The following is a 26,749-nucleotide window of genomic DNA, read 5'->3' on the forward strand; positions in this document are numbered from 1 at the left end:
GTATTTTTGGAACAGAAATACTCCTTCAAACGTACAACTTAATTTTTGAAACTTTGTCCATGTTTAGCATGGGAATCCAACTCTTTAACAGTGTAAAAAACTCAGTATGCATGAAATAGCATTTCACCCCCCCCCCCTTAAAATGTATGTTGATTTTGTGTAAACAGGCCATAAAAATGGTATTTGTTGTTTAAAGAGATAAAAGCACAAAAAAGGGTTTTAAAATATAATAGCAATTTAGCCCACATTTTTTAATTCGGCCGTTGTGCTGGATTCGGCCCATAGTCAAATCTCATTGATCCAATAATCCACTTCACATCAGAGTTATTTTAATGTCATAGAGATACTGTTATACCTGTTATTAATATTTTGAATTAGTTTTAATGTTTATATTTCCCATTTCCAATTTAATTTTAGTTGAGGTTTTAGTTATTGTGTGTTTTTGGCATTTTTATTTGTTTTATAAAGCTTTTTCTGATTTGGGTTTTAGTTTTCATTCTACATTAATAAAACTAAATGAAATATGTATTATTCCAGTTAACATTCATTTTACTTCAAGTAACGTTTTTTTATCGTTTAAGTTTTTTTTATTAAATATAATAACCTTGTGCAAAATATTTGCATTAATATAAGCATCTTTTAAGTGTGTTTATTATTTTACCATTTTTGGTCTAAAAGTTTTAAATGTGATGAATTTTAAGAGGACCTGCTTTTATATTCCTGATTTTGAAAATGTTTTTATATCTCTAGAAATATAGAATAATGTCATTGCATTCTGAATTGATTGTCGTTTGTGTTTTTTAATTATGATACCAGAATTGGTTATGGTGCTTGAGTGTTTTATGTTGCTTACACATCAAAATAATACAAGTGAAATATTTAGTCTTGTTTATTGTGCGAGGTGTCTAATGGATATCATCACTGATAATATGAGAATAACGGGGTTCGTTTTTGTGAAGAGCTTTTTTTGCATTTTTTGCTTTGGATAGAATAATTAAATGGAACCGTTTATTAATTTCTTTGCTAGTTATCAGCATGTACTGGTGGAGCAGCTGTTGCATGAGTTTTATGTGTGTTTGGCATCTGGTATTGCCGGATTTGACTGGTCTTTACAACTCTTCTCATTTTGAGTGTGTCGGCTTGCATGAACGACTGCTGTGGATATGAGACTAGATGTTTCTGTGTGTTTGTGTCTGAATTGAAATCCATCAGATGGTGGATTTTCAAGCGATGGAAAACCTTTGTTTTCAACTCATTCATTTACTCACCCTCATGTTGTTCCCAACCCAGTGTTTTTCTGTCCTCGGTGGAACAAAAAAGAGGAATTTTTAAAGAATAACCAGGCTGATCTTTTAAAAATCAATTGAATATGGAGCTGCTCATACAAAGCTATATTATGCTATATTACCAAACAAAGCTATATTATGATGTTGATAAAAAAGTTTTGCGAAATGACAGCATTTCCATTAACCAATGTTATGCAACTAAAACATAACTTTTTCCTCTCGCGATAAGTCATGTCAATGGATTTTGGTGGGATTTTGACAGATTTTGGCTATATTTATTCGAAGGTGGTGTAAGCAGCGTTTACAGAAACAGCGTGGAGAGCCGTTTCAGAAAAATGCTTGCTGCGGCTGGTATAAACACAAGTGTTGACTAGAGTGGCCACAATCAGCTTCACTGTAAAGGCCCCGATATACTTCAAACAAAGTTTGTTTTCGTTCTTCGGTTCGGGGCAAAAAGCAGTTCGAAAAGGCAGAGCAACGGTATACTGTTAACAAACTTTCCAACACCCCCGCTCTGCTGGAGGCGGGTTGTAGATTAATGTAAACACATTATGACGCTTGCACCTATCCCCTAAACTCAATAACGATGAAATGAAGAAGTGTAGGTAATCTAGGTGTGAGATGGGCCCCAATGGTCAGAATATTATAGACCAAAGAATAATGATTAGCAGCAGTTCAGAGTCAAGTATCATGTTTGCAATACAAAAGAACCATTCCATAATCAGTCCTTTGTTGGAAGTGTGAATGGCTCAGTCTGAAAACTTTAGCATGATGTGGAAAAAAAAAATATTGGAGTCAGTTTGTTTTTGGAAAAAAAAAAATTATATTGCAGTTTTGCGAAATATTCCTTTTTCGGATTGTTTGAAAACCATAAAAACTTTTTTTTTCCAATATATGGGATTTTTTTAGAAATTTTCTTGTTTCCATTGGGCATATTTTCAGTTCGCAGTTTTAATTTGCGCAATTTGAAGGGTAATGGAAACGCATAATAAAAAAATAAAATATATAAAAATAAATGATCTGTAGTTCTGCAAACACACTATCAACCAGCAACATTTGTGTTTGGTATAAATTACACAGAACATCTAAAGTGCGTTATAATTTCAAACTTACATCACAGTCTGTTCATTATTAAAATAAAGTACAGTCAACCAAACATATAAAAGGTTACACTGGTCAGTTTAAATAGACCGTAGTATACAGAGGTCCACTCTGCTGTTATGCCAAGGATGTTTTTTGCTCATGTGAAGAGGATCAACTTTTCCGTCTAGTTTACATAAAAAAAATAAAAAAGTATTATAGTTTAACATTCAGATTCATTGCGAATATGGAAACATTTGGATATGTGCAGAACGAGACATGAGCAATAACCTCCAAATACATCTAGCCAAACCTGCGCTCGCTCGACCTCGTATGCACACACGCATACACTGATCTATTGCACTGTAAATGCCAGATTTTTTAAAACAAATAGCCTAGCGGAAATTTTGCAGAAGAGGATCAAATAAAGTACTGTTGATAATACTTACATTAAATGTTTGATTTGAAAAAAGGAGTTCACTGACTGCGCAGCAGAGCCACAAGCGCCACAGTTACGTTTGGGATAAAAACATTTTTAATACCATAGTGTCATTTGAAAACATTGCAGTTGCGTTGAAAAATACAACAAGCACCACAAAACCATTTAAAGAGGCGCATTCAGCAGTCTCCTTGATGGGAAACAGTCAACAAAGTAAAATGATCTCAAACGTATGGCGAGCTCTCTTCATTTAATCAAATGATCATATTCACATCTATTCATTTCACAGTCCTGCTACTAGCATTTTATTCAGACTAAAAGCCCTTTAATTTGGGTGAGAAAGCTTTTTTTCTAAGTGGCTTTTGCACATAATAATAATACCGCAGCAGTAACATTTTGCAGCATTAAAGTTATTAATTGATCATTAATTTAAACTACGATCGATCATGGAAATGATCGAATATTGACATCCCTAAATGCAAATGAGTTGGATGCAAACCTGGCTATTGTCTGCATCAAACCATGCTTCCGAACAAATGTGATTCACGGTTCTGGGCAGCTCCAGGACAGCTGTCTCTCGTAGCATGGTGCTGTCTGTGAGCGGGGCGGAGTTACGGAGCCCTCAATCACGCTGCAGTTTTTATAAGAGCTGACAACTTCTTCACCCCATTTACAGAGTGAAATTCTCTGACTACCTTTATCTCCCAGGACTGTTGTTGAATCTTCTAAAAGATTTGGCTTGGGGTTCTTCACATGCAGCAGCAGCACTTTCCACCGCACCAATAACATGGGCTGCCCACCGACGTGCCTGACTTTAAATCAAATCTTTAAATTTAAACACGGATATCGGCTAATGCCGATATATTAAAAAATTACACATATCAGCCCGATATATCGGTCAACCTCAAGTTCATACTCTGAATTAATTAAGATTTTGAGATAGAAAAGCACTGATGCCATGGCATGTGCATAGCTGATGACACCTGTACTAAGAGTTTGTTGGTGTGTTTGTGTGCCGTTTTCAGGGTAAGGTGGCACAGACGGCGTGTATGTCTGCCTGTAAACACCTGTCTACATCACTGATGCAGATGCTGCTGGATACTGAGCTCAAACAGATCAGCATGGGGGCCATTGAGCAGTTTAACCTGGATGTCATACAGTGTGAACGTGAGTAGTGCGTCTTTGATAATTTTATAGTTTTAGTAGTCCACCCAGTAATGAAGCTTTTGTCATTATTTACTCACCCTCTTCTTTCACTGAAGTTTACAGTAACAAAAAGTTGTGGTTGCCAAAACATTACTATAAAAAGTACTGTAGATTTTACGAATTGAACTTACAATTTTAAGTAAATCATACATATATTTCATTACCTGATATAATATTCATATATCAACCCACTGAAATACTAATCACTAATACACTTAAAAAAAACAAAAAAAACAAAAACAAAACTCGAACCCACAATCTTAGGGTTATAGGAGTCAAACTCTCTTACCACTTGGCCACAGACTTCCCCCAAAAAAAATACTTCAAGGAAAAACATTAAATGTGAAGTTGTGAAGTATCCCACAGGGAAATCTGACAATATCAGTTTGTTTTTACACTGAAGATTATAAGATGATTTGTTCTTTTTCACTTCCAAAAACAAATTTTCACCATATAGAGTAAAATAATCTTTTTACAATGTATTATTTTAATAGTGTAGTCCCTGTACTCTATAAAGGTGGTCTATATCCTTTATTTGAAGTCTTCTGAAGCCATGCACGAGCTTTGTAAGCAAAGTCTAAGATAATAGTAATCATTTATTGAATGCATCTTATCTGCTGTAAATCATTAATTAATAAACCAGACAACTGGTTGACTAATGCACTAATGAACAGACAGGAATGTCAGTCGTATACTCTGTGGTAGATGCATTCATGCAGCAGGTATTACTGATATTATCAGCTGATCTCAGAAGCAGTTATCAGAGTTACACTCTTTCGAGAAACATTCCTGATTACCCACACGCCATCTGCTCTTGGAAATCCATACCTGTTCTGATAGGAGCTGGTATGGGACAGTTTAGAGCAACATTACTCACTTATCCATTTGAACATTCATTGTTATTCATTCGTCATTTGCATGCATTACCCACTCATATGAGGATATCATTCATAGTTCTACTAAAAATGGAAATGCTGTTTTGAAACTGTTGTCTGTGGAATACAATATAAATATGTTCAAATAGAAGATGGTTATTTTAAATTATAATTCACATGAATGCTCTAGCTCCAAACATGTTCATTTTTGGGTCCATTTCTATCCTTGTTCATCTTTGATAGTTCAGTTTTACCAGGTAAATCAAAAGTGTATAATTCAGTATCACAGCAAACAGGCTTATGTGTAGCTTTAGTGTGTGATATAGTTCAAGTATAATGCAAGTTTTTATTTTTATATTTTTTAGCTAAAGAAGAGAAAAAAACCCACTGCTAAATATGCTACTTTTTTGCAAACTTTTGAACACCCATATAGCTGTTGGTAGATTTGCTTTAGACATTGTACAGTAATTACTGCTTTTAGGCATATGTCTAAAATAACATATGACACATTTTTAAACGGAACACATTTCTGCTGATCTCCACTGGGCTTAATGGCTTCATCCTGATCTTAAATTTATTGGACTTCAGAATTATGAAAACAGACCCGACCATTTATGGAGCTGACCTTAAAATGTTTCTTTCCCAAGTCAAAAGATCCTCAAGTGTTTATGATGTTGTGAAATGCAGAAACTGATCTCACTTAGGTTCTAGCTTAGATCTCTGATATCTCCCTGGGGAAGTCCATAAGCCCCTTTAGTTCTGAATGGCACAATAGAGATGTCCAAGCACAGTGTTCATCAATAATGTTAAAATGTAGACAGTTCTTTGGTTCTAGCATCATATCTTCTACTCCTCAGCCATTTAGGGTTTCAGTCACGCTACATCACTGTCAGCAGAAATGAAAGGCTGTGTGTGCATGCTCGTATCTGTTGCCTCAGGTCACAGATGTCTAGAGTTTGTGAGGGTTCAACCACACGGGTAAGACAGGGAATGTCTGACCCTTTTCTAAGGTCTGAATGGTGTTTGTCCCATTAGCAGTTTATCTTAACGCTGGTTAGTTAAGATGCACCCATAAGAATCCTTATCCCAGGTTGTGAGTTTCATTTCGTTTTCAGTTATCATTAATAAAATATATGTGAGGAAAATGTCTTTGCTGGTTCTGGTTCATGTTTCAGGGTAACAAAGATGCTTTGTAAATATTGTTCAGGGGTTTAACTTCATGTCTTTAATCAACACACACCAACGAATTGTTTTTTAAATATTATTTCCCTATTCCTTTCACAGTGTTTGCCAGTTCAGAGCCCGTGCCAGGATTCCAGGGGGACACACTGCAGTTGGCCTTCATTGACCTCCGACAGGTACAGACCTCTCTGCAGACATGACCGTTCTTGATCCGCAGTCGCTGTGAGTGAGCTGAGGGGAAGGGTGGAGAACATACAGCATTCACAGGCACTAATGGATTATCCCAACCTGAACACGCTTACCTTCAGGAGGGGAAATCACTTAGTCGCAGTGGGGTTCATTATGCTATCAGGAGCTCTTTTTTTTGTGCTGCTTGGAGTTTGAGCTTTTAATCTGGGCCTGAGGTGCTTTAGGTGTAAAACCGGGGTCATGTCAAGGTTTCTTCTGCAAAGGTATGTCATTTAAGGAAGTATTATTAGGGTGTGGAGTATAAAGCACTCAGTTTAAAATCCCTTTGGTTTCTAATACCTCTAATATCTATATTTATGTTCAGCAGAGAGCTTAACATCTCTTCAAATCATACATAATATCGGCCAAATTCTCTTATTGGTTCGATAACAATAACAGAAAAATTAACATTTATCGGCCGATACCGATATCGATATGGTGGCAAATACATCGTGCATCCCTGTAAAAATCCTCATGTCGTTTCAGACCTATGACTTACTTTCTTCTGGAGAACTTTTCTTCTAGTGTGATAACCAATCAGTTTGGTCATAATTGACTTCCACTTTAAAGTATGAAATATCTTCTTAAAATATATTTAAAAGCATCATAAAAGGAGACCATATGATTTTGGTTTTCGATGGTGTTTGATTACAAGATAAGCTAATTTTGATTGCCATTTGGGTCTGTTCCTCACGTAATGCTATTGTATGACTTTAGAGGCCTTGGAATATAGTACACAATTTCTATACAAAACATTAATGATAGCTTTGGGTGCTTTTTTGGATCTTGACACCATGAGCTCTTATTTAAATTCATTATAAGGAGGGGCCAATATATGAACCATTTTCACTTTTCCAAAGTTCTCCAAAGTGGAAGTCACCATAGTTGAGTGAACTTCTATAGTGATTAACAGAAAATACAACAAATGTATTTTTTGCATTCACGTTTGCTTCAGTAGCAAAAGGAAAAATGAACTATATAATTTCTATGGCTTTCCAAAAAGCTAAAAGAAGCATTCTAAAAGTTAAATATGATATAAAATATTATAAATATGTTAAATGTATGATACACTTTAAAAATTATATAAATATAAATGTTAATAAGAGAGTTTGTAATGACATGAGGGTAAGTAAATGATGACAGAATTTAATTTTTGGGTGTAATTTTGGTTGCAGTTTCAGTCCACGTGCTGAATCACATACACCACCTGTTCATGGGAAAGCTCCGGTCGCGGTGGCGTCTTTCAGCATGTCACGACTGCGGCCGCTCGCCAAGACCTCTCGATTTCCATTAGCATGACACCACTTTGATCCTTGCCTAGTTTCTTGGAGGATTTGCTGACAGCTTCTCTCAAGTGCTCTCAGCGAGCTCTGGCTCCAATTTGTGTAGAGTGCGCTCGGACAAGGTCAGAGATAAGGACAGTGGAGTGCTGGCCATCAGAATTTAGCTATTCACCCCAGCCCCAGTGTAGATAACCTTCTCATCATCCATTATGACGCAGATCTACCCTAGAGGTCTAATCGCAGTCCGACACAAAGTTGATGCCAGGCTACTGCTATTTTTTTAGCTTTTTTTGAGCATGTACTGACACCAAATATAGAGGTCAGTCTCCTTGCCAATCACGCACGTTTTAAGTTCTTTTTGTCTGCAAGGTGATACTGTGCAGTGCTGGTAAAAATTCAATTGCTTATATCACTTAAAAGAGACTAAAATGTCCATGTATTTTAGCTGTGTTCTTCACTTTCACCAGTATTGCGAATAAGTATCTAAAAGTAGCGATGCTGCTAACCTGACTCCCCTAACCCTGACTCCTTTTTTCAGTAGCGCGAGAATAGATCAGTTGTTCACAGTACTAAAGCTTTTCCAGTAACTAGCTACTTTCTGCAAAAAATAGCAATAACAACAACATTTAAAATAACACTATTTAAAGCCATTAATTAATAATCATTATTTCAGTCTCCAGTGTCACATAATCCTTTGGAAATCACTCTAATATGCTGGGGCTCAAGAAATGTTTCTTATTGAGTATCAGTGTTAAACACAGTAGTTCTGCTTAATCTTTTTTATTTGTGAAAACCATAAATATCTTTTAAGATTCCTTGAATAGAGCATTTGATTGAACAGCATTTATTTGAAATCTAAATGTGTTTCTTGTCACTTTTGGTCAATTTAATGCCTACCTTCTGGAAAAATAATTACTTTTGAATAGCATGTACTATTAATATTAATATGTATAATAGTATATTTTAGGGTGTATTTAATGTCAACGTAATACTGTCATCCTAATGGAAATTTAAAACCCCTCACTGTGAACTTCGTCAGATTCTGGAGGAGAAATGCAGTGACTGGGATTATAATAATCTTAAATAAAGGCACAAGTAATGTATAGGATTTCTAAATAGTGACTTATAGAATCTAAGATATTCCTTTGATATTTTCAGGGTGGTCTGGGACTTTAGGATCCCACCTTTTATCAAATATCCATCAAGATCTAATTCATAACACTCCAAACTAGTCATTGGATGGTTATTCAGGAAATGCATGACTTTATATCATCTATATCTATACCACCAATGACATTTAAATCTATTTTGGATAATTGATTAAGCTGTATCGCCCTGGCCCAAGGTCTGCAAATATTGACATTTACAAGCACAATCTTGTTGCCCATGATGCTCCGCAGGGTCTTGGTGTGTTTAGCAGCAATATTGTCACAGCCCAGCAGGAGCAGCAAACAGCACTAAATAGCGGTCTGAAAAACAGACCTCCTCAATACGGACCACATATTAGGTGTGAAGTGCTATTAGCCCCCCGAACCCTCCTCTCCTGGCCCTCTATAATGAACGAGCCATCCAGGAATTGTCCCCCATTGATTGATATTGATTTGCATATATAGAGGTGAGTGGTCTGGCCCTTCTCCAGCAAATTAAGTTTAATGTGTCCAGAGCCTTGCTTTGAATCAGAGTTGCAAAGTGGCAGGGTGCCTACTGACCAGAGCACCGTGGAGCCAGGATTAGCTCCTCTGTGGGTTATCTGGAGGTCACGGAGGGATTTCTCTTCCTTTAGCATTTAATGTGCTCCCAGCTCCCCAACAAGTGCCCTAGTACTAACCCCAGCCATTAGTGTATGACCTCACACACTTCTCTTTGGGCAACTAACAACTTTCTCTCTTTTTTTTTTTGGACCTTGAATATTGTTTGTTTCTTATGATTGGGGTTCTTATTTCAAAAAAGTAAAAAAATGTGGGAATTTCCCAGAACGATGTTATTTTAGTATCTATCTATCTACATATACATGTGTGTGTGTGTGTGTGTGTGTGTGTGTGTGTGTGTGTGTGTATGTATATATATATATATATATATATATATATATATATATATATATATATATATATATATATATATATATATATATATATACTCACACACACACACACACACACACACACACACATATATATATGAACAAGAATTCTAAAAAAAATATGTATATTATTTAAGTTTTAGTTATTTAACGGAAAACGAGAAATTTAGCTTTGGCCATTAGTTGAAATACATTTGGGAAAAAATGCATTTTTATTTTAGACCAAATTCCTTTATTTCAATTAATGAAAATGTTTTATGGCTTTAGTTTTAGCGTACTTTAAGTATAATAATCCTGACCAGGCCTTATTCTCAGCTGTGATATATTTCTTTGGCTTGAATTATGTTTGCATTCTCTGTAAAATTATATTTAAGAATCTTTGCAAATGTATAATTATATACAGTCCTTGGAAATTCTTGTGGTGGCCCTAATTATTATATTGTGGTTTTCACGTTTTTCTCTTTAAAATGTAAAAATGTATGTTAAATCAAAACAACTGGCCATTACATTCATTGTATTCTTTTTCAGTGTGTTACAACCTATTCTGTTGGTTCTGGTTCAAGTTCTAAGATTATAGACGTTACGTTCTGGTTTTGACGCTGTTCTGTTTTTCTAATTCATTCAGCTTCTAGATCTGTTCATGGTGTGGGATTGGTCCACGTACCTAGCAGACTACGGACAGCCCACCTCAAAGTACCTGCGGGTGAACCCCTCCACTGCGCTAGCACTTTTAGAAAAGTATGTAGTGTTTTTACTCTTTCCTTCAGCTCAGTGAAGAAATGCTTATATATCAAACTTAGCTGAAATCATTAGAGTGCTTTAAACTGTTACTTTTATAACCATGATGGTTTTGAGGATGCCTTAGAAGGCAGCTGATGGCTCACTAGTTTCAACAACAGAATCTTAAACATAAGTGAACAAATGATGAAGTGATTTGAACAGTGGAGCTCTGATGTGTTTTTTAACCTAAAATATAATCTTCATCCTTTTTTCCTTTTTCCTACTTACTAATGCCAGGGTCAACAGAGGGTACGTAGATCCAATAAGGATTTCTCTCTCTCCATAGTAATGTGAAATGCTGCATGAATAACTTCATGTGTAATATTGTTTATTTCATCATCATTTATTAATCCGACACCCATTGCAGCATGCATACTGTACAGAGAATAATAATATCATGTGAATAATTTAGTTATTATATGATACATAGGTCACCGATCACTATATCATTACTAATTCATGATTTTTACTGCACTGAAAAAATCTTTTTTGATAATGAATTTAAATGTGTTTGGGGTGCATATATATGAGAAAAATATGCATTTATACTAGAATTTTTACATATGAGTTTAAAAGAGAAGTGTGTTATTTCTGTATCATTAGCATCACCAAAAGGGGTTGTGGTCCAAAAAAGACAAATATTAATAAAAGCCGTTGCAGACGCTGTTTTTCACTTAGTTGACGTACTAAAATAACTAAAACTAAATAGACTAAAACTTAATAGAAACTATACTGAAATTGTACATTTATTTTAATTTTACTACAAATTTAAATCTGATTCAAAATATGAACAAAAACTAATAGTATTTGTGTTTTTTAAATAACAATGGTTCATGATACAGTAGGTTTCATTTTAATCACTAAATAATTCACGTTGTTGTATAACTTCGTTGTTTTAGATGACATTACTATTATTCTAAAATGTGGAAAATAATAATAATAATATACTCTGATATTTCCTTCATATATTCGACTGTAATATAATCCCCTCATTTTGCTTTTCCAGAATGAAAGACACAAGTAAAAAGAACAATATCTTCACCCAGTTCAGGAAGAACGACCGTGACAAGCAGAAATTGATCGAGACGGTGGTGAAGCAGCTCAGAAGTCTGGTGAATGGAATGTCCCAGCATTCCTAGAGTCATCCACATGAACTCCAAACACTGGGCTGGGGTTGACGATGTTACTTACAAACTGTGTTATATTTCTTGCTTTGGCCCTTTTTTTGAAATCCAATAACTGGCTGTAAGGTAACTACTCTCAAAGTACTGCATCCTCCATGTCTTCTGCCAAAATATTCACCGCTGTAGCTTAATAATGTAAATATAGTGCAAAAATGAAGAGAAAAAAAAGTCAACAGATGAAGTTATGCAGTAATTTTTTGTAATGTATTTTTAAAGGTTGAGAATTATGTTTTGTATGTTGTGAAAGTGCAATGACTCCTAACACTACACTTGAGAGAGCGGCGGTGTGTATGTGACTGGTGATGCTGATGGTCGATTTGCATCCTGTATGAAATTCTCCCTGGTGTAACATGGATGAAGTTTTTATTGTAAATAATTTTACATATATTTAACAATGCTATTGAATCACGCTTCCCATTGGTCTGCCTTGAGGTGAAGTTGACTCAAATTAGGTAACCTATAAATGCTAAACATTTGCATGAGAATGCATCGTTTTTTCTTTTACGTTGTTCCAACTCATGTGCACAAACAGCACTTTTTTATTGAAAGAATCTAAAAGTGTGAGCTGCATTCACTGAACGATGCAAACATGGAATATTTCTTCTTTTTTTTTCTCAGGGTTAAATGAAAGCTTTGGGTTCAGATGCGTTAGAATATCATTTTTAGATGAAAATAAATAAGCAATAATTTGTCCAGCTTCAGACGTAGAAAGAACCCAGATTAATATCTTTATCCACATGGTTTTATTTTGTTTCTTAAAAAATTTTGAGAAGGCATTTTGCACTGAAAATTATTTAAGTTTGCATTTTAAAAAGCAACTCTATGCTTATTTATTTAAAGTACCACTGTATATACCATTAAAAAAAATGTAAAATGGGTAAAAAATGGAATGTAAAGATAAAATGTGTCATCTGAGGATGTTCCCATATTTCAGTTTTCTGTTGTCTTATAGTTATAACAACACTAATATTGGTCTCACTTTAAAATAACTCTTATGCTTTAAAGATGTGGTTAATAAATCAGTAGTTCCTTTACATTCAGATGAACTAATGATCTCTTAGGCACTAAGGAATGTTAAAATTAAAAATGAAAGTTACTGTAAAGTGTCACTCAGATATTCAACATTTAAGTAAGGCAGACAGAGTCACAATATCCAAAAACTGGCATTGCCTGGAGTTACACTAACCCAAGCGACTTCAGTTGTTATCAAGGTCCACCTATTTTTATTTGTGTGCTTAAATAAAATTCCACCAAAAATACATCTTGATCACTTGTTTGTTTGTTTTTTTCCTTCGAATGTCTTTACAGCATTGCTACTCTATACAATTAAACTCCTAAACATAGTTCGGTATCTTAATTTCATTAAAAAAAAAAGTATATGTATATATATATATATGTACCTGTGTGTGTGTGTGTGTGTGTACGTACACATATATGTGTGTGTGTGTGTGTGTGTGTATATATATATGTATATTAATATATACACACACACACACACACACATATATATATATATATATATATACATACACATATACATATACTTTTTTTTTAATGAAATTAAGATAACAAGCTATGTAAAACTTCTTTCCGGTTGATTATCTTATTCAATGCAATGGTTTTAATTTTACATTTAATTGTTTTATTGCATTTAAAGTCATGGTTATTTTTGAACAGATGATAGCTGATATTTCTAAACTTCATTTCACCAATATTCCAGTTGGGATGTTCTCTTGAAGGATATATTGGCAAACAATCCGCTAGGTCCAGTCTGTCATCAATGAATGTGGACAATCTGGATGGAGGTGGTCCGACAGCTCTGGGCCCTGCATTAGTCCATCAAAACGGGACGCTTTAACAACTTTGGACACTTTGGACAACTGTGTCCATTAAATAAAGATGTTTCAAATGAAAACCGGATTTCTTTTTGTGATATGAAACTCTGTTTGATTCTTTATGTCAAATGAAATGTTAAAAGCAACATTTTACCCCCTTCCTTCATCCATTGCTTTTGCTGCTCATCGAGTACCCTTTGTCTCTCTCTCTCTCTCTCTCTCTCTCTCTCTCTCTCTCTATATATATATATATACAAACACACACGATTTGGGATCAAAATGATTTTTTTTTTTTTTTTTTTTACAGGAGTTTCTTATGCTCATCTATCATGTATAGTTATAAGTCTGAAAATATAGAAGTATATATGAATGTATACCTATAATTCTGAATATATAGTTATAAATCTGAAAAGTAAATCTTAATATATACATATAATTCTTTATATATATATATATATATATATATATATATATATATATATATATATATATATATAACTGAATATATAGAAGTCAATCTGAATATATACTTATAATTCTGAATAGTTAAGTCTGAATATATAAATGTGAATTTTGAATATATAGTTATAAGCCTGAGTATATTATGTCTAAATATATAGAAGTAAATCTAAATATATACTTATAAGTCTGACAATATAAGTCTGAATATATAGTAATAGGTCTGAATATATAAATGTAAATTTGAATATATAGTCATAAATCTGAATGAATAGAGGTAAATCTGAATATATAATTTTAATATAAATATATAATCAGATTTATAAGTAAATTATTTTAAGTATTACTACATATTAAATGCTGCTGCAAATATTTCTATTCACTCTAATCATTATTTGTAAACATATGATATTGTTAGCAATTTCCCTAGCCCTCTCAGCCATGCTGAACTCTGTAGAAAAGATGTCTGTTAGCATTTTCACAGACTGTGAGGACCTTTTGGCACCACAGCCAGCCTTTTAAAAAGTAAATGGGAAAATACTCTTGGCTTGGCTAAGATTAGTGAGATGCACTTATAATAATTAATATAGAAAATATTTACATTGATAGCCATGTACAGGTATAATAAAAAAGTCTATTGCTATGCCTTATAATAAAGATATAGTTATATTGAGATGTCAATATGACAATATGACAATATACTGTATATCCATATTTGCATTTATACAGTATATTCAGGATTTATACATATTTTCTGATTTTATATGCATTTATATCAATTATTTACATTTATATATTTAGGCTTATACAATTATTTATTTACGAATCATAACTATACAGATTCACTTTCTTATAGCTATATATTCAGAATTACTTCTACATATTCAGACTTTATTAAATAAATATAAGTTAATATAAAGTACATAAAATAACCACTAATTACAAAATTAAACAAGTCAGTATTTAATTGAAATGCTTCACCTTTTTTAATACAGAAGGAGAGTTCAAAGCCACTCTAAAACCGAAAAAAAAACTCTTTTTAACTATTAGTGGCACAGGAATATTTTATATATTCTGCTATCTAGTCGTTTTGTTTTGTCTGGCAAGGAAAGAGCCTTTAATAGCAGCAGTATTTTAAAATGCAAATAAAAGACGGAATGAGGCTCCAGAGGCTGGAGGTTATATAGTTTAAAGTCAGTCTTCAGTCTGACCCTTTAGTGAACTGTTTGGCTGTGCTCTCGTGACCCCCTCCTGCGGTGCTCACGGTTCAAACTGCGTTCGCGGGTCTATATGTCATGTAAACTCATAAATCAAAGACAAATTCACTACCTATAGCTGTGCCACGTGTCACTAATGTGGGTCATTTTATGCGAGTAAACAACAACAGCAAAGTAGCTCCGGCAAACTGCGTAGGCTACACGGCAAACAAGGTATAGATGCGCGGGTTAGGCTAGACCCATATAATTTCTGAAATACCTGCTGACAATTAATCATTTGATATGATCACAGGGTATATAAAGTATTTTACCCAGAGTGTAGAGATGTTTTTATACATGGTAATTGAAAACGATTCCTTTTCATCAAAAGTGCGAATTATATGTCGGGATAGGGGGATGTGACGCCCCTAATTAGACTTTGTCCTTAACTTTTTTCCCGTATAATTATATGTAAAGTACATTTTCAAAAGTTAGATTACAAGCAAGGGCGCACTAGACTAGAGGCTCGCGGATGAGTCGCGTTCGCCTGAGAGGTAAATATAACAACAATACGCTGCTTGAGAGCTTCTGTTCCGTTCTGAACTTCGACAAAACTGCGTTATTTGCCTCTTTACTAAACATTTAAACTTACATGTTTATCACAAAAGTGTCTCTCAAATGGGTGACTGAATAGTTTGCAACAAAAGACAATGTGGGTAGCGCGAAAGCAGTTAACCCGCGTCATGAAAACTGCTTACAAATTCATTTAAGAAGTTGAACAATTGGCATAATTGTAAAGCTTGCAGGATACTTTTCACGGCCATTTTTAAAACAGATTCTTCTCTGTAACCTATATCTTAATATAGGCAGATGATGAGGATGAAACTGTGATAAAAGCGTCGATCTACATCCGAGGCTCCAATTAAAACTCTCTCGCGCGCACCAGTGAAAGGCTGTTTATCTCTTGACCCAATTAGAACATTACTGTAAGTGGCTTTAATGATGCCTTGATTTAATTTCTGTGAAGGACAGCGCAGAATAGATGGCAGTGTGCATAATTACTGCAGCGCAGGCTGTGTATCTCGTTATTTGATGGACAGTGAACTTGGCGAGCTTTGCGCCCAGAGTTCACAGAGATGTCAGGGTCCGCGCTGCAGGGTCACCAGCGGGTCACCAGCGCCCGGGAACGAGCACTGAGACCAACACAAACACAGCGCTGGATATTACAGCTCATACGTGTCTTGTATGGTCAACGATGACTCAGAATATATTGCTCTCCAAAATTAGTAAGTAAGCATCTATGTGAGAAATAAATAGCGGACAGCAGGGATGCATTGCGTTTAGGCAACTCCCTTTGAACTAATTTTAGTAATTAAAGCTCTTACAACATGATTTAGCTACATATAACAATCAGTGCAAAGTGAACGTGAAGATTCAATTCAGTTGTTCAGTTTTTATTGTCAGTTTTAATTCCACAATAAGCATTCTCAGCTCAGCTAAATCATCACATTTTTACATCTATGGACATATCCATTGCATTATGCCACCAACTGTAATCTTTTTCATATATTTCTATTTACAATATTTTTTAAATAATTATTATCATTATTGTTTGCTTTTAATGTTTTTTTTTTCTTCCTGTTAATAATTTATGAATATTGCACATTTGCAACAAGAATTTGGAAAAAAATAGTTTAAATAAATTGTGTTCATGTTTTCTACAAGACTTATTAATAAATTATTAATAGAGCTTTTAAAAATTTTGCGTATATTGCATATGTATTGATATGTTTTATGATTCCATTGATGATGACATAGCCTGAATCACATCTTTCATCTTAATATTTTGATATAAAATCATTTCATTTACAGTTGACAATTCTTTTTGTAAAATACATAACAGAAAGGTTTGGTCACAAATGTTGCCAGTGGATTAAAATACAACTGGGTGATATAACAGTTTACATTGGATTTATTCGGGGGGAAAAAACACATACCAATAATAAAAAAAAAAAAACTATTTGAGAGCTATAAATAGGAAGAATTTATACAAGCATTCTTCGGTGAAATATCCTTGAACTTCAGGTTGCATTGCTGTTGACTCAGGTTGAAAGAGTTTATTAGGTTCATCAAAGCATTTCACACACTGCTATGACTCTGACGAGGGAAAACAAGTCTCATAATTGCACAAATTCACAAATAAGGCCAAGTTTGAAGGTTCCCTTGGGGCATTTGGCATGGTCGGGTCATGTCGAAGAATAAATATGGCAACGGTCGTGTAATGGGTTAACATATGAATGTGCTGCTTACATAGACACATGCGTAAAATACCCCTCAAAGGTAGATATGTCACGCGTGAGTTTTCCCCATCCCATCACACAGGATGAAAGGTGAAATGCAGGGCAGACACACATCAAAGAATAAAGAGAGGGAAAAATTTGGAGCCATCCTGTCTCTTTAAATGACTGACTTGCCAGTTTGTTTTTTCCACGTTATGGCTGTCGTAAAAACAGTAATTCAGACTGTGGGTGTTTGCTCTTCATGTACCGGTAACCTTGCTCTGCTCCGTCACTTCTTAAGCTGACCCGAGTTTGAACCCGCAGCGAGACAATGACCATATTTATGATATTACTGCACACTCTGCTCCACATGAAAACAGGGCATAACAGCTATGGCACGGTTCCAAGTTAAAGTCTAATGTGAGACGAGATCCAGCAACACAGCCCTGAAAACTGTCCAAACTTATTTCAATCACTGACCACAACAACTTAAACATGTCTAGGTTGATATATTGTATACAGTGTTCACAGATTTTCACTACTGAATTATAATTTATATTGATATTGGGATCAATTCCTGGTAATAATGACTCAAATCAACTCTATGTATTTTCATAGCAAATCATCTATAGGTGTCTATATAAATATAAAAACAGTAAAAATGTAACTATTATAAATAAGAAATATTCTACCTAATTCTTTTTTATAAAACTATTTTTCCATTCCATATATATATATATATATATATATATATATATATATATATATATATATATACATACTGTACATGCGTAGATAAGCTTTCTAAACTCTGTAATGGCATTTTAAAGACCCCCACGCCAAAGAAAGACAAAAAGAGGGACATTTAAGGGATTTAAAATGTAAAAGTAGAGCTTCACAGTTAAGCTCCTCAATTTAATCCTCTACAGCATTTCTGATGCCACTCAAGCCCTGAGTAATGAGTGTAAACGACGGGAATATTGGCAACAAAAGAGCCTCGGATACTTCCTTTTGTGTCGGGGGAATTAACACCTTTTCAAAGTGAAATCTCTGGATTGTCTGCCTTCTACAGGAGGTGGTATTAAAATGCGCCTATAACAAATGGTTCAGAGTTTGGAGCAGCTTCTGCCCTGTGGGCGGGGCGAGATGACACCACAATTAAAGATGAACTTTGTGTGAACTAATTTATCTGAGGAAGGTAACAGGAGGAGACCTGCGCGCAATGGATATATAAAGGCGCACCAGCGAGGACGCCTTCAGTCAGTGCGTAAAGACGCGTCTCCTCTCCAGAAGCTCTTTTGTAATCTTTGCGCGCTTCAGCATGGGGCTATACACGCTTATAGTCACCTTTCTCTGCACCATCGTGCTCCCCGTTTTGCTCTTTCTCGCCGCAGTTAAGTTGTGGGAGATGTTATTGATTCGCCGGGTCGATCCGAACTGTGGAAGTCCCCTGCCGCCAGGGACCATGGGCTTACCCTTCATCGGAGAGACACTCCAGCTGATCCTCCAGGTACGCGTGCACTTTTATTGCCATATGCACAAGTTCTGCACATATGCACATGCACATATGGTAGCTAAATTTGATGCACTCTAATGTTTTGTTGTGTTTTAATAACGGATGCATGTGGAGAAAAATGTGCGATCGGAATATTTGTGCCAAAAATAACGCGTTGTCTTTACACACAGAGAAGAAAGTTCCTAAGGATGAAGCGCCAGAAATACGGCTGCATCTACAAAACGCACCTCTTTGGGAACCCGACTGTCAGGGTGATGGGGGCTGATAACGTGAGGCAGATTCTGTTGGGCGAACACAAGCTGGTTTCTGTTCAGTGGCCAGCATCAGTGAGAACCATACTGGGCTCTGACACGCTCTCCAATGTTCATGGCACTCAACACAAAAACAAGAAAAAGGTAAGGATGCTATTTTGTGTGTGTGTGTGTGTGTTTGTTTTGTATATTAGACTACATTCATGTTGTGAATTTCTTCCAATATTATAACAATGTTCTCTGAAGAACTTATGCAAGAACATTGTCAGTTTGCCAGTGGCTTCTCTTGTGAAGCCATTACATTTGAAAGGTTTTGAGGCACTTGAGATTTTCTTCAATAAAACAATGGAATATGTGAGAAATCTTCAAAAGTTAGCCAAGAAGTTCTGAGTGTTACAGTGTCTTAAATCTTAAACTGTCCAGTAAACCCCAGATTCATTCTTTGCATATGAAAATATGGAAAAAAGTTTGAGAAGATGCACTGATTTTATTTTTATTTGTATAATGTTCTGTTTAGGCCATTATGAGAGCATTCTCAAGAGATGCTCTTGAGCACTACATTCCAGTTATCCAGGAGGAGGTGAAGAGTGCCATTCAAGACTGGCTGCAAAGAGATCCATGTGTGCTGGTTTACCCAGAGATGAAACGACTCATGTTTCGTATAGCCATGAGAATCCTGCTTGGTTTCGAGCCTGAGCAAATAAAGACAGATGAGCAGGAACTGGTGGAAGCTTTTGAGGAAATGATTAAAAACTTGTTCTCCCTGCCAATTGATGTTCCCTTCAGTGGCTTGTACAGGGTGAGTTACTGTAGAATGACAGTCTGAAGATGCATTTTCGGTATTGGGAAATAAACTCGAGAAAATAACAAGCTGTAATTTATTGGGCAGGGTCTGAGAGCACGCAATTTCATTCATTCCAAAATTGAGGAGAACATCAGGAAGAAAATTCAAGATGATGACAACGAAAACGAGCAAAAACACAAAGATGCTCTTCAGCTGTTGATTGAGAACAGCAGGAGAAGTGATGAGCCCTTCAGTTTGCAGGTAACTATTTCTCATTAGACTTATCAGATATTAGTAAGTAAGTGTCATCCAGTCAGGGAACAGCAATAATGAAGTGTGTGTTTCCCTCAGGCAATGAAAGAAGCAGCTACTGAGCTTCTGTTTGGGGGTCACGAGACCACCGCCAGCACTGCAACCTCACTGGTGATGTTCTTGGGTCTGAATTCAGAAGTGGTGCAGAAAGTTCGAGAGGAGATTCAGGAGAAGGTATGATCCAAAACGTTCTTCTCAGTTTGATGGCACATTTAAACCAATGTGTGGGCTAATTGACACATTTTCATTGGCAGGTTGAAATGGGCATGTATTCACCTGGAAAGACATTAAGTATGGAGATGTTGGAACAACTGAAGTACACTGGATGTGTGATTAAAGAAACTCTCAGAATCAACCCCCCTGTGCCTGGAGGCTTCAGAGTGGCACTCAAAACCTTTGAGCTCAATGTAAGTTCAACTTTAAGGCTTGGTCAATAATATTATAGACTGCTTCTAAATGTTCTTCCATGGTGTAAATCATTCTTTAACACCAAATGATATTTAATTTTCATTCAGGGTTACCAGATACCTAAAGGATGGAACGTGATCTACAGCATTTGTGACACACATGACGTTGCTGAGGTGTTTCCTAACAAAGATGAGTTCCAGCCAGAGAGGTTCATGAGCAAAGGCCTGGAGGACGGCTCCAGGTTTAACTACATCCCCTTTGGAGGCGGTTCCAGGATGTGTGTGGGCAAAGAATTTGCCAAAGTGTTACTCAAGATCTTTTTAGTCGAGCTAACACAGCAATGCAACTGGATTCTTTCAAATGGACCCCCGACGATGAAAACGGGCCCAACCGTTTACCCAGTGGACAATCTCCCCACCAAGTTCAGTAGTTACGTCAGAAATTAGTTCTGAACGAACACGAGCATTGTACATATGTTTTTAGATGAGCTGTGATGTATTGGATATTTTCTATTTTGTTTATATGAAAGATGTGTATATAAGTCTATACAAGAAAGCTAAAACGATGGCACTACTTTTTATGGATCGCTGTAATTTTACAAAGTGTCCGTGATGTATATTTATAATGTAGTTGTGTTTTATATATATATATATATATATATATATAGCTTTTGTACTGTGTGCAACTTATTTAACTTCCTCTTTATCATGTGTTTTATTTAATAAAACAAGTTCTTTGAAATTTCAACTGACTTTTCATTACTAATGCTAATAGTACAATTTTATTCACATGCGCAGAAAACAATCGTTTCAAATTAGTTTGAAGATTCAAGCATCTCTCTGTGTCTGGAAGTAGATGGATATTGAACAACGTTTAGATCGATCATGAGTTCCAAAACAATAATAACACCCTGCTTGTAATTGTTCTTAACACTGTAAAGTCTACTGGATAATATGTGATATGGAAATTTATAAGGCCTCTAAATTATCAACATGACTAAAATGTTGGCAAAAACGTATATCTATTACATGCTTTCTTAGTAAAACTGAAAGAATCCAGCTTCAAGTCATAGCACACATACTGATTTTTAGAAAGTAAATCTAAAAACAACATATGTTATTAGTAATATAGGCTTTTGTGGAATGTTTATTTGTCTGTCTCTCAATTATCATTGTATTGCATTGCTTTAAAAATGTCACAATAAAAACTTTAATCATGAAACTAAACAATTAAAAATCATTTTACTGGGAGATATAGAGTGGCAACTGATATTTATATGCATTTTATGAAAGTAATCTGCTATTTATTATAAAGTTCTAATTTTTTTATTACAAGCTACCAGAATGTTTGTTCATATAAATATCAACAACCACACAAAATTGCATATTTTTGCAGATAGGAGCTTTGAATAAAAGTGAGATGTGGGCTCCACATTCTCACTATTTACGTGCTTTAAAAGCCTGGTGTATCAAATATGATACTCAACAAAAAACACATATGCAACAGTTTTATTATTATTTTGGCATATGATTTAAAAATAAAATGTCAAAAGTATTCAATAAACTGTTCCATAAAAAAAAAATGTATGTCAGACTTAACATGTTATTGCCTTAACATTGTTACTATATGTTTAGAACTCTAAATAAAGACCGACAATTCAGACTTCTTTCCACATGTTGAATAGAAATCATCTTGTAAGTCATTCAAGTGTTACAGTGGGAGGAAGGTTATGTATCTGTTTATTTAATTTTGTTTTGTTGTATTATTACTGGTGCTGTTTCTCTGTTTTGAGTAATAATGTTTTGTAAAGTACTTGCAGATGACAAATGTTGTCTCCAAAGCTCATTACGCTGCCGTATGCTTGTTCTTACGACCCCCATAGGCGTCCCACGTAAGTTGTTGCAAATTTGCACAAATGCATTACGCGTCTCCCAGTGCACAGGGGTCATGTGGAAGGGACTTGTCCTTGTGTGACACGGCATGAGAGACAGAGAAGGCGGTGAGATGCTGGCAGATGCCTCTCTCGGCCGTTTCTCTGCTTTTCTCTGCGGCTGATTTACATGCGTCCCGCCGCAGGCCTGACACCTTTATGTTCATCCACCCTATCGCTGCAGGTCCGGCCTTGGGAGAGATGCAGCTGAACTTTTCCTCCTATCACCTTGTAAAGAACGTCTGTCCGGCCTATTGTTTGACATCTAGGGGTGACAACAAAACTTTTTATTCCCAGAGCCATTTTTTTCCTCTACATTTGCGCGTATATACAGAATTTATAGCAAGCAAATGAAAGAGGGCTGTTTTTATTCACTCCCTTGAACTGAACACAGTGTAAATCACCGTAATTGCAGGGTGTTTTCCCTCAGACACTGAACTGCTTGTTGTTTAGCGTAAGGGAAGAGGATAAAAGAAGCATTTTCAGCTGAGAAGTTTCTTTTTTCACATTTTCTGCACAAAATATAAGCGATGCCTGTGCAAAAGTCATAGTACTGTGGCACTGCAGTTTTAATGTTCCTTTATGGCTGATTGGATGTTTTTATAATGTGTTTCTGGTTATGCCTTATGCCTTAAGTCCCATTTTCAGTGCAAGTTTAAGGATTTGTTCACCTGTTTATTTATCATTGATTATCAATCATTTAATATAACGAAGACGTATTTTTCAGCAATATTTTTGATTCAACTGCGCTGATTTATCAGATGTGAACAAAATTTGAAGTCAAGCACTATTTCCTCCTGTAGGGCTGCTTATAGCTGAAATGCAGCTGTTTCATAACTAATGGACTTCGTGATATTGAGAGTTACTGAGTTGAACTGAATCAACAGTGAACTGACTTGAGTTGAATAGCAATATTCTCATCTTCTGTTTCATAACTGATGAATCTGTGGAATGAACACTGTCATTGTCTTGTTTGTTAATGTTAAGCTGTTTTGAAACTGAATCTGTATTGTATAAAGCACTATATAAATGTGACTCCAATAGTAAAAAGTAATATAGGCCTATTTAAAATTCATTTATTTCTTAATAAGTAAAGTTAAAAAATGTGACCCTGGACCATAAAACCTGTGTTAAGGGTAAATTTTTCGAAAGAGATTTATACAAAATCTGAACTCTGAATAAATAACCTTTCAGTTGATGTATGGTTTATTAGGATCGGACAATATTTGAAAATCTGCAATCTGAGGGTGCACAAAAATCTAAATACTGACAAAATTGAATTTGAAGTTGTCCAAATTAATTGTTAGCAATACATATTACTATTGAAAAAATAAGTTTTGATATATTCACGGTAGGAATACAAAATATCATCATGGAACATGATCTTTGCCTAATATCCTAATGATTTTTGGCAATAAAGAAAAATCGATAATTTTGACCCACACAATGTTTTTTTTGGCTATTGTTAAAAATGTAGCCCAGCGACTTAAAACTTTTTTTTTCGTGGTTTTGTGGTCTGGGGTCACAATATTAACATATTTACTTATACACTTTAATTAAACTTTATTTGGAGTACTCCTTGTGCACAATGCACATTTCTTAATATTAAGCCTAACGTGTTTTAATTTTACTATTTATGAGGACTGTATGATCTTTGCATTGGTCTTTAAACACAAGATATTTCAAATTGACCTTAAGTGCACAATCAGATATACTTCAATATGTCTTATAATATACAGTGCATTAAGCACAAAATGTGTTTTAGCAGTATACTAGTAAAATTGCAGGGTATTTTTATTAAGCACATAAATATGTAAATGTACTTGTAGTATACTTTGAATGAAATAAATCAATTTTTCATTCGTATATTGATTTGACTGAGTAGCACAAGCCGCATTAATTAAGATTTCATTCATGTTTGTTACATAACATAACTATAAGTTTAATCGAAAACATGTAATTTCAGCTAAACAAACTCCACAGGGGAAGTGTTAAAGAGGTCTGAACCGAGCTGACTGATATGACTCTCCAACACTGAAGTGAAAATGACTTTTTCATTACCACGAGGGTCAACGAGAACGTTTCTAAAAGCGTTTACACGTCTGCTGCCCTCTTGCCCTCCTGCCGAATTCATATCAGACTTTTCCAGCTTTCAATCGGATTAACTATTAGCAGCCCATTGCTATTATTTATAATCAAGAGGGGGCTTTTCACGGGTCCCCAGGGTCAGGAAAAGTTCAGTCATTTACAAAAAAAAAGGCATGACCTCACAGAGACATTAATTTATCCATTTCTCGTGAGCTGGAAGTTTTGCAGGTCTGGTTTAGCATTTGATGTAGAAAACGAGCTCAAAATTGCATGCAAAAGCCTCTTTTACAAGAAAAGAGTAAAAGAAGCATATGATCTCCTTCAGGTATAAAGTACGTCATCCAGAAAACATTACACACATTTGTAGATAGTTCGTCAAAAGTCTTGCATTTTGTTCCTTTTTTTTTTTTTTTTTTTTTTTGTGTGAAAAACTAAAACAAGCATCACTATTACTTACCTTTTACTTGTTTTTTATATTATATATATTATTAATGTTTGTAAATTTCATGAATTATAAAAGAAATTGAATTTCAGCTGTAGTGCAGCTCAACCAAAGATAAAAATGTCACTATGTAGCTCAGTTTAGTTCAATATTGTTTCAGTCAAGTTTCAGTTGTTTTAGTTCAAATAGGTCTCATACAATAGTGTATGTTGGCTTAATATTATAATATTACTATTATAATATTAAGCCAAACTGACAGGTAAGTAACCAGCTGGAGAAACAATAAAATGTGCAGCTTGAATGCAAATGTAAGTATTTAAAACTATAAACAAAATGCATGAATAAGTATATATAAATAGATAAATATCTAGTTCACCAAAAAAAGAAAATTTACCAAAAATGTTCTCTCAATTCAGCCAAAAATGTAGAAGAGCAACGCATTTTTTAACATCTTGATGGCTTTGTTTCTTGTAAACATGCAGCTTTTCTCTTCACAAGACTGATTCGTGTGGATTACTTATGGATTACTGGGATGTTTTTAGCAGCTGTTTGGACTCTCATTCTGACGGCACCCATTCACTGCAGAGGATCCACTGGTGAACAAGTGATTTTATGCTACATTTCTCCAAACTCATCTACATCTTGGACAGCCTGAGAGTGAGTAATTTTCAGCAAATTAAAATTTTTGATTGAACACGCATGGGATAATAAGCAACCAGACCACCCTGGCAACTGCATAGCAACAATATCTTACCCTTTCATCAAAGTGACAAGTTATGCCCACTCAAACCCCATTTACATTTTCTCCATGATAATATCCAAATCTGCTTAGTTATCGTCCAATATATTCACAACAAGTTTGACATCACAGTGAACAAAGAGATGAAAACCTCTCTCTCTTTGATGAGATTCTGTGCATGAGCTTTCGTCAAACTAGGTATCAGAGTACAAAGCTTTGCTCAAAGCTAATGATGAATGATTTCTCTGTTTGAGCGTGTATACATCCACACCCGACACAGTTCAAGAGGCAGCTTTACTCTGGTCAAGCAGACGCGACTCAGGTTTCTGACGCGACCAGCAGCATAAACAGTAAGCATGCACCATTTAGTCCTTAGAAGCACACCAAGGCCATCAGTGGTAGCACCCAACAAGTGAAAACAAATTCCCTAAATCTTCTGGAATGAAGACCTCATTCCAGTCTATGCAGCTGAATATCAGGAGCCTATTCGAAGCGAAGATGATTTATTGCTTTTACCTCTGGCTTTCAGGTTAAGCTGCGTGTCTAAAACCATTAGTGAGGTTGTTTTGGCTTTACATCCATTTGGGAAAACTAGTTAGAAAATTGTGACTTTTCAAGACACAAGCTCGTAGTACACAATACCTTTCAGAAACTTAGTTAGCTAAAGTAAAAGTTACTAGGAGAAGGAAGCTAGGTTTATTTAAGGGACGATATTTCAGGCTATAACTCTCAAATGGTAGTTTGCCATCAATGGAGTATTTATTTGAATTACGGCTGCATTATATATGAACAAATACATGTTTATTAAAATGAAATAAAACTAATAAAGCAGTCTAAGGCCGGGCATACACTGTGCGATTTACATCCGATATTGAGTCGAATTCTGA

At 35.2% G+C, this 26,749-nt stretch overlaps 2 protein-coding genes across 6 annotated transcripts in view; both read left to right on the forward strand.

Annotated features, from left to right (window-relative positions):
- The window catches only part of LOC127969094 (exocyst complex component 6-like), a 71,216-nt gene extending 58,326 nt beyond the window's left edge, over window positions 1–12,890 (forward strand). For 4 of the 5 annotated variants that reach the window (XM_052570773.1, XM_052570772.1, XM_052570774.1 and 1 more), the window contains 4 exons: window positions 3,831–3,972; window positions 6,171–6,244; window positions 10,285–10,397; window positions 11,446–12,890. In XM_052570773.1, the coding sequence (XP_052426733.1) occupies window positions 3,831–3,972; window positions 6,171–6,244; window positions 10,285–10,397; window positions 11,446–11,578 (462 nt within the window). In that variant the 3' untranslated portion in view covers window positions 11,579–12,890. Of the gene's footprint in view, window positions 1–3,830; window positions 3,981–6,170; window positions 6,245–10,284; window positions 10,398–11,445 lie in introns of those variants that run through there. The other variant, XM_052570775.1, reaches the window with a different exon arrangement.
- A 5,698-nt stretch (window positions 12,891–18,588) lies between these two features.
- On the forward strand, window positions 18,589–21,399 carry LOC127968914 (cytochrome P450 26A1). Its single transcript, XM_052570338.1, has 7 exons — window positions 18,589–18,902; window positions 19,079–19,303; window positions 19,677–19,958; window positions 20,049–20,204; window positions 20,295–20,429; window positions 20,510–20,662; window positions 20,771–21,399. The coding sequence occupies exons 1-7, from the start codon at window positions 18,714–18,716 to the stop codon at window positions 21,107–21,109; spliced, it is 1,479 nt and encodes a 492-aa protein (XP_052426298.1). The 5' UTR covers window positions 18,589–18,713; the 3' UTR covers window positions 21,110–21,399.
- Window positions 21,400–26,749: the final 5,350 nt, after the last annotated feature.

Source organism: Carassius gibelio, chromosome B12 (genome assembly GCF_023724105.1).
Source record: "Carassius gibelio isolate Cgi1373 ecotype wild population from Czech Republic chromosome B12, carGib1.2-hapl.c, whole genome shotgun sequence".
Taxonomy (NCBI): Eukaryota; Metazoa; Chordata; class Actinopteri; order Cypriniformes; family Cyprinidae; genus Carassius; species Carassius gibelio.